An 8,064-nucleotide genomic window follows, 5' to 3' on the forward strand; every position below is an offset into this window, starting at 1 on the left:
AATATTGCTATTAAAATGATATATACACATTAATATATATTTTACTATGTAACAGATAGGATTAAACTAGAAGCAGCGCATAAAGCTTTATACAAAAAAAAAATGAAAAGAAAAAGCAAAAGAAATTAGCACAATTAAATTTATAAAGCTAACTAGACGTTTTTCGAAAGATAATGTTATTCGTAATAGAGCGCGTCTATTGTTGCAACAGACGCTATATCCCCAATTCGCCCAACCACACAACAGATAACTTAAGCTATATATCCAACCCAATTATGCGCCTACTACTAGCGATGAGCAGAAAGAGAGGTGAAACCTAAAGACGCTATAACATATATCTATCTGATAGATGAGTACCGATGCTATATGGCCCATTGTGTAATTTTAATCTTGTTTGATCGTTTCATTTACCAGTTAAGTATCCAAAACAGTTCGCATGTGAGTGTGTTGAAACAACATTTAACTTGCAATTCAATTAAATCTGCAATACGATACCCAGCAAAGCGAATCATTTCATTTCAATTTAAATTTACATTTGAATTAAATAAAGATGTAAGCCCAAAACAAACGTTTTTTCTATATCTGTCTTTTGAGCAAATTAGTTATACGAAAAACCAAACCGTATTTACATAAATGTATACAAAACAAATCGTATATTTTCATTGGTTTGAAATAAATACATAAAACAATTTAGTATTGGATATTTTTTGGGAAATGGAAGCTGGGTTTAAATATGTTGTCTTTTTTGGTGGTTAATGGTGTCTTAAGATAAGCCTTTGTGTTAATAAAAATTTGTATTTTAGGATGTTAGTTAATATATTTTGTAATTATAAACATGATTGCTGTATTTGATGTCCAACCAAAGATATTATTTTTATTATTATTATTAAAGATTGTCTTTAACCAATTGCATTTGGTTAATTTTTTAATCAGATATTAAGTACTTAAAAGCTAAATTCCAATTGGCAGTCTTATATACATTTATGCTAGGTTTTAGACAATTTACAAAAATAGGCAGTATCAAATGTAGACTGGTAGAAAGGACATGATGTCGTTCCGGCACACTGGGCAGCGATTCTCTAAGTGGAGAAGCAGCTGCTGCGAACACTCCTTGCAGAGGCAGAGGTGGCGGCAGGGCATGATCACGATGTTCCTGCTACGCTCCATGCAGACCACACAGCCTCCGCGATTCGGAGATCCGGCGTTGTCCGGTTCATTCCTTAGGTTCTGCATAACACGCTTCAACTGCTGATCAGTCCAGAGGTAGACGCTTTGCGTCTTTGTTGAGATCTCGATGCGGGCCCGTTGGAGCAGGTAGATGAGCAGCAGGTACACATAACGTCGGAACATATAAAGAATCAGCAGCAGGGACAATCCGATCGACAGCCGGAAAACACTGTTCAGCAGGCTCAGGCCACGGGCCACAATGGAGTGCACCAAAAAGTCCAGGAGGTAGTCCATGATAAAGAGTATGAACCTTGGGAGTAGCATTAACACCCACAAGGTGCCATTCCCCAGTTCGATAAGCAAATTGCAAAAGAACATGGCCAAGGCTTGGCTAAAATCCCGGGCATTTTTCAGGCCACCCTTTGTGCCGCCGTAGAAGTAGTCCGTCACATCCAGCGTAATGAGGCACAGGTCGCAGTAGACCCTATGGATCTCGCTGGCCGCCCATCTCACCAGATTCCATGCCCGGGTGCTGCCCTCCACCAAACAGTAGCCGACGAAGTAGCTGCCCCACAGGAAGTAGTACACGCCGGTAACCACCGCATCGATCAGGATGGCCAGCGGACGCAGCAGGAACTCGTCCACAAACTCCACTACCAGGACTAGAGTGTACAGCATGGCGGGGGGTGCATCCTCTCAAGAAATCAAAATAAACGACTAAAAACAAAATCAAAACAAGAACGCCGGGGAATAAGTGTGGCCAGCCGGTTTTAAAATCGACCTATCGAACTAAAGTTGTGACAAGGTGGCGTCACAAATGGTCTAAAACAACTTTATTTCCTAATTTTAAGCGAATTATAAAAAAATAAATTACTTTAAGACTGTGAGTTCTAATTCCACATTATCTTTCACATAATCAGTCGTGAGGCTTTAATAAGCCGTAAATATATATTAGAGGGATTCATGAATCTAGCCAATACATAAGCTTGCTTCTGTAAAATTCAAATGAATGCAGAATAAAAATATTTAATGTTATATTTATTTATTATTGTGTAATGTTCTGATGTGTATAATCAAAAAACAAGTATTAAGAGATGAAATACGGTTTTGAAACGAAAAAGCCTAAGAAATCCCTAGGGTTAATCTATATATATTTCTGGAATCCCCCTATTATAACATTCCAATAAGATTATTACCGGATGTATAATGAAACAGGATTTGTTTTTTTTATAGTTCAATAATATTTAATAAAAATTAACCGCTGAAAAAAAATGCAGTTGCATTTATGTAGGGCTTTTTTTTGCAGTCAGTGCAATACCATACTTTTTGTTTTTGGGGATGAAACAGTAAAAAAGTTACTGTTGTTGCTGTAGCTGTTTTTCCACCATTGCGAGGACATTTGACAAGTAATCCTTAATTTCCCCTGAAAGCTTAATTACCAAATCAACTAAAATCGATTAAATCTTAAATTTTTTCACAGTTTTTGCATTAAGCCAAAGTTTCTAAGGTCCGAAGGTCCAAGATGGAGGAATCCAATCACGGTATGGCTGGCTGTGAAAACGTATCACAGTTCATGCTTGATGACCTACAATTAGCTGCCGAACTTGGAAAAACTCTATTAGAACGTAATAAGGAACTGGAAACATTTATAAAGGAGTACAAAATCAAGGGAGATGAGCAGGAGCTTGAAATCTTGCATCTTCGCAAGCATATAAATGCGATGACGGAGGTGAATGATTCAAGGCTTAAGGTGTACGAGCAGTTGGAGGTGGGTATTCAAGATCTCGAACGTGCTAATCAGCGGCTTAACATGGAAAAGAATCGAGATAAGAAGCAAATAAAATCGCTGACAACCAATACCGAAGTCTTGGAAGCCCGATGCGAGGAACTCAATCAACTTTTAGGCGATGCCCGACAATCTCTGAGCACCGAACGACGTAAAGTGGATCAATATCAGCAGGAGCGTTATAGAATGCAGCATTCATCCGAGGGTTCCGTTTCCAGCCATAGCATTCAGTCATTATGCAAGGAACAGAATATGGATCTATCCAAGCTGGACGTTATGGCAATGGCAATGGCCAACTCAACGGGTCTGGAGGAGCTCTCCTTTAGTAGTGCCACCATGTGCGAGACGACCGCTGTGAAGGGTGAAGATAACGAGGAGTTGGTAAAGCTACTCAGCGAAATGGAGATCATAAAACGTGATTTTCTGGCAGAACAGCAACGTTGCACCGAATTGGAGGAACAGTTGGTGACCATAATCCAAGACAACCAGGGTCTGCAAAGTCGTCTGCTCGAAAACAGTGCCAACGAGGGAACAATGTCGATGCACGAAGAGTTTTCCCTCCTCGACGACGTGAGACAAGGTCAAATGTGCAGTCGCTGTCTCCGGGATATTAACGAAAGTAATACCAATATGGACGATCAATCCTCCATCGCTCCGACCGAAGAAATCTACGAAGACGACGACCGAAGCATACAATCTTGCAGCGAAAACACCTCGAAGTGCGACAGTGCAGTCGAATATAAAGAACGTTTTCGAATTCCCGATGATCTTAACCCTAATGTCAGCGATAAACCAAATCCGTATCGAGACCTAGTCGAAAAATACGAGGCTTTGGTGGAAGTAAAGAGAACCTCAAATGCGGCCAAGACCAATTTTGCTAACAATTCAGATGGCAAAACTATAACTGAATTAAATCAAAGCAAAAAAACAGAAATAGTTGTTAATAGCTCAAAAGAATCTGACCTTATGTTGGACTCAACTCGTAAACGCACTCCAACCGAATTTTCGGAATCTGAAACTACATCTTCGGGATTCTCGGATGAAACTAGCAATAAGTGCACACAAACCGACGAGCGACCTAGTTTCTTCCTTTGCTCAATTAGTAATGGAAATGATTGTAAATTTAGTATTTATGACGATGTCAGTCCCATTGAATCTCATTTTCGTAATCGTCCGGAGTACAGGGATCTTTTCAAGGAGATTTTTGGAGTGCTCAAGAAAGCTGCTGATAATAACGAAGTAGACAAATTACCGTCCCTGCAAGACGACGCACAGGTTATAGAAAAATTACCATTGGTCCCGGCAAAAGTACCGCCAGTAACACCCGAAAGGGAGGAATCTCCAGATGAATTCATCGATGATACACAAAGCGTCGTATCCTCGATTATATCTAATCAGTCCATAGCAATGTCCGAGTGTGTGACCAAGTTGGAACGCAAAACAGCCAAAAAACACATCTTTGAAGTCCGAAATCAGCAATCGGCTCTTACGCAATCAACACTAATAAGTAACTCTTCTAAGGAAACGACTGTCGGTGAGGCCACTATTAAGCCGATTAAGGAAAATGGACAGGTACTTACTCCACTCAAACGGGAACCCCTCGAATATTTAACAGTAGGTGTCGGAATCAAAAAGAAGAACCGACGAAAGCACCGAAACCAGAGCGCATCTGGTGATCGCATCGAAATATTTAATTCCCGTGAGTTCACACCCAGAAACAGTCCTCTTGCCATGAATAACCGTAGTGGACAAGGAAGCTCAAAGTTGTGTACGGACACATTGAACACGGAATTTAGTCGCAGTAATCGTAGACGGACAACACCTTCTTCAAGCAACTGGAATGGTTCGCCAATGGTAATCTATAATAAAAATATGAATACTCCTCAAACTTCTCGTGGACGTGTTATAGAGCTTAACGGTGTTGAGTTTTATCATAACACGGTATCGCAAGATTTACATAAACTCAAAAAACTAGATCTATCTTATGCTGAAGTACTGCGCCGCGTCGATGCCGGTGATCATATTCCCACAAAATTACATTCCCAGCGACTACAACACAACGGAGCCAACATACGAAAAAATCATCATCAGTATCGTCAAAAGTAATCTTGTTTATAGAATGTAAATAATTAATTATACATTGCATTCTAGCCATAGGGCATTATAAAATTTTTTAAATTGTATGTGCCATGAAGTCTAGTCCGCTTTTTAATGTATAGACAGTTAAATTACAATAACAACTTTACTATTACCGAAAATTTAACTGTATTTCAGCATGATAAAATAAATTATTTAATGACGAAAAGAGTGTTATTTGTTAATAATATTTTACAGCAATGATATTCTAACGAAGCTAGTCCTGACCCCAAACTAGTCCCACATTGCGAATCCAACACCTTGCCAAGCGATAGGAGTGTTAAATTTCATACAAACATTTATTTAAAGCTTACAAGGTACGCAAAGGCGAATAAAATCCTCTCCCTTTCACCATTTGACAGGCTAACTACTTTCAAGACCTCCGTTTGAAATACCCAGTTTGCTAAGCAAACTTATAATCTCGCTGTTAGTTCTCATGACAGCCATAACTTCCTGTTGCTGCTGCTGCATAACCCTCAACCGATTTCGCTCCTCGATCTTGGCCAGCTGGTTATTGTTGTTAATTGTCTTTGTGTCTACATCCAGCTTTAGTTCGGATTTCACGTGATAAAGTTCATCGCGTATGCCATTCAATTTGCGCTCGCAATCTCGCACATCTTTTTCCAGAATTTGTGTTTTAAGATAGACGGTCTGGGCCAACTTGTACCAATCCGCAAGACATTCTGCGATTTGAGCAACTGTCGGGTTCACATTTTCCAAAAGCAAGGCTTTAATGCGCTTGCCATTGTGATCTACTTTAATCTTTTCCAAAGCATGGAACTGCTCATCGTTGTAAGTCAGCGTGCGGGTGGCACGATCTCGTAGCAAGTGCTGCCATGAGTCACGCAGCCGTTCCACCAGATATTTTGCCTGGGCACTAGCCCTGGTCCTGCAGGGACACTTCTTGCCGTGCATAGAGGATGTCCATTGGTCGCTATTTAAAATTATATAAATTTAATAAATATTCACAATACAAATATTTGCTTAGTCTTTTAAACTAACTTGAGTTCGTCGTCTGTGACAAAATGTTTGTGCATTTGTGAAATCACATCGGCAGCTCCATCGAAGTCGCTTTTGACATTTTCCAAGGCGGTCAACAGGGCTTTTAGCTCCTGATCTCCCTTTGTCTAATATATAATCAAAATAGAAGAAATTCTTAATGGGAAGTATTGCCCACTCACCACTCTCGCCATGCTTTGAACCACATCTGCGTAGTCAATCACAGTGGAAAGCAAGTTGTCAAAACTCTCAGTTTTCCTTAAAATAAAATCATTAATGGTTATGAAACAAAAGTGCCAACCTTCAACTCACTTTAAAAGTAGAGTAATTGTGGTTATAAGCATCTCTATGAAATGCTCCACCCCCTTCTTTATAAGTATATCCATGGAGGTGAATATGTCCACGCGTCGTTTGCATTCATGACCAACACTACAAGCGGATTTAGCCAGGCTGGCGTCATTTTCAACAGAAACATTAGGAGGAAACACGGGGAACTTGGGCAGATCCAATTGCTGTGGCAACTGGACATTGTTGTCATCATTGCTGTAGAGAAATATGGGTTGCTCTGTTGTTGTGACAGGGAATGCTTTAGCTGGAAGTGATGGGATGCACACCATTACAATTACATACGTTTTTCATAAGTTTTTGACTTACCTATGGTTCGTGGAGTGACCTTCTTCTCCAGATGCTCGTTATTGAAAAGTAGGATTTGCTTCTCCAGCGGCACTTCAGTCTGAAGAAAAATGCGCTCCCGGAAGTTGTCAATCTGCTCATCGGGCTCAAGAAATACTTCCACCGAACTGGTGCGATTGGTAAAGAACACATGGATGACGCGCTTGCGCAGAATAAGCGTTACCTCGTGGAAGAACCTATCAAAGGACCAGGTTTTCTCCCTGTTCTCCTCCAGCAGTCCAGCTAGCAGAGGTGTCACCAATGTTTTCAATCCCTGCGAAAGATGTGCATGCGGTGGCAGGGTGGTCGACCACTCAATAGGTCCGTTTTCCGACAGTTGAGTGCCAGAAATCACCCCGGAAGCCTTCTTGGTGGTGATTTGATGCATGGTCTCTCGGTTCTTTCTTCCACCAAAAGGTCTAAAAGGGAGATTGCCAGTTGCAACATGGTAAAGAGTAACCCCAATCGACCACAGATCCACATTTGCGGTAAAGGATCGCTGGATGGACTTTCTCAGAACAGCACGTTCGTAGAGATCGGGATGGAGGTACTCCTCCGTACCGTAAAGCGAAGCAAACGGCTGATTATCCTCCAGTTCACGGGCGGCACCAAAGTCAGTCAGTTTATAGATGGTTTGCCCGTCCTCCGAGATGAACTTCATGATGTTTCCAGGCTTGAGATCGCGATGCACCAGCTTGTTATCTCGCAGGTGCTTCATACCGGCGCACAGGTGCTCCAACACCAGCAGGAACTCGTGTTCCGGCAGTCCGTACGAGTTTTCTGGATCATCCAAAATGTTGAACAGACTTCCCCCGGTGCACAGCTCCATCACGATCACCTTCCCACGTCCCTCCTGATCCTCCTCAATGGCCAGCAGCTTCACTATGTTCTCGTGGTTGACCTTCTTCAGAGCCTCGAATTCTCGCATCTGCACATCCGCCGGTCGCATGTGACTGTAGGGATTAAATGTCTTTACCGCCACCGATTCGCCGGTGATCTTGTTGACCCCCTAAAAGTCAAGAAAAGTGGGAAAAGAAAGTGAGTCAGAAGGAAAATTCAGAAGACAGTCGGCCAAACTCACCTGAAAAACGGATCCGGTGGCCCCTTTTCCCAGCACACTGGTTGTGCACCACACATAGCTCACGGAGCCGCGCAGAAAGGACATTTTTGAGCTACTTTCCACCTATTTTTGTTTTATTTTGATTTATTTCCAAGCGCCTGCATCGATAGTGACAAACAAAAGCACTTGCAACGAAGTCTATCGATAACACCAGGCCTCAACCTAAAGGCCGATTACTGTGACT

At 41.5% G+C, this 8,064-nt stretch overlaps 3 protein-coding genes across 3 annotated transcripts; 1 reads left to right on the top strand and 2 right to left on the bottom strand.

The window, feature by feature from the left end:
- Window positions 1-636: 636 nt before the first annotated feature.
- LOC108042326 lies at window positions 637-1,919 on the bottom strand. The gene has a single exon (XM_017120546.1). The coding sequence runs from the start codon at window positions 1,843-1,845 to the stop codon at window positions 1,021-1,023; it is 825 nt and encodes a 274-aa protein (XP_016976035.1). The 5' UTR covers window positions 1,846-1,919; the 3' UTR covers window positions 637-1,020.
- A 539-nt stretch (window positions 1,920-2,458) lies between these two features.
- On the top strand, window positions 2,459-5,258 carry LOC108042308 (cerebellar degeneration-related protein 2-like). The gene is made up of 2 exons (XM_017120524.2): window positions 2,459-2,573; window positions 2,648-5,258. The coding sequence occupies exon 2, from the start codon at window positions 2,690-2,692 to the stop codon at window positions 5,057-5,059; it is 2,370 nt and encodes a 789-aa protein (XP_016976013.1). The 5' UTR covers window positions 2,459-2,573; window positions 2,648-2,689; the 3' UTR covers window positions 5,060-5,258.
- A 111-nt stretch (window positions 5,259-5,369) lies between these two features.
- On the bottom strand, window positions 5,370-8,015 carry LOC108042310 (serine/threonine-protein kinase TBK1). The gene is made up of 6 exons (XM_017120525.1): window positions 7,842-8,015; window positions 6,743-7,769; window positions 6,401-6,680; window positions 6,271-6,346; window positions 6,092-6,216; window positions 5,370-6,023 (listed from the first exon to the last, which is right to left on the bottom strand). Exons 1-6 carry the CDS (start codon window positions 7,923-7,925, stop codon window positions 5,453-5,455), a joined length of 2,163 nt encoding a protein of 720 aa, XP_016976014.1. The 5' UTR covers window positions 7,926-8,015; the 3' UTR covers window positions 5,370-5,452.
- Between the last annotated feature and the right edge of the window lie 49 nt (window positions 8,016-8,064).

This window comes from Drosophila rhopaloa, unplaced genomic scaffold (genome assembly GCF_018152115.1).
Source record: "Drosophila rhopaloa isolate 14029-0021.01 unplaced genomic scaffold, ASM1815211v1 contig_2, whole genome shotgun sequence".
Taxonomy (NCBI): Eukaryota; Metazoa; Arthropoda; class Insecta; order Diptera; family Drosophilidae; genus Drosophila; species Drosophila rhopaloa.

Bases quoted from the DNA above. Each gene is read 5' to 3' on its own strand.
- LOC108042308 (XM_017120524.2), top strand. From the start codon at position 2,690: ATGGAGGAATCCAATCACGGTATGGCTGGCTGTGAAAACGTATCACAG.
- LOC108042326 (XM_017120546.1), bottom strand. From the start codon at position 1,845: ATGCTGTACACTCTAGTCCTGGTAGTGGAGTTTGTGGACGAGTTCCTG.
- LOC108042310 (XM_017120525.1), bottom strand. From the start codon at position 7,925: ATGTCCTTTCTGCGCGGCTCCGTGAGCTATGTGTGGTGCACAACCAGT. The intron at 6,681-6,742 runs GTAAGTCAAAAA...CATCACTTCCAG, and splicing joins GGTCACTCCACGAACCATAG to CTAAAGCATTCCCTGTCACA. The intron at 6,217-6,270 runs GTGAGTGGGCAA...ATTATATATTAG, and splicing joins TTCAAAGCATGGCGAGAGTG to ACAAAGGGAGATCAGGAGCT.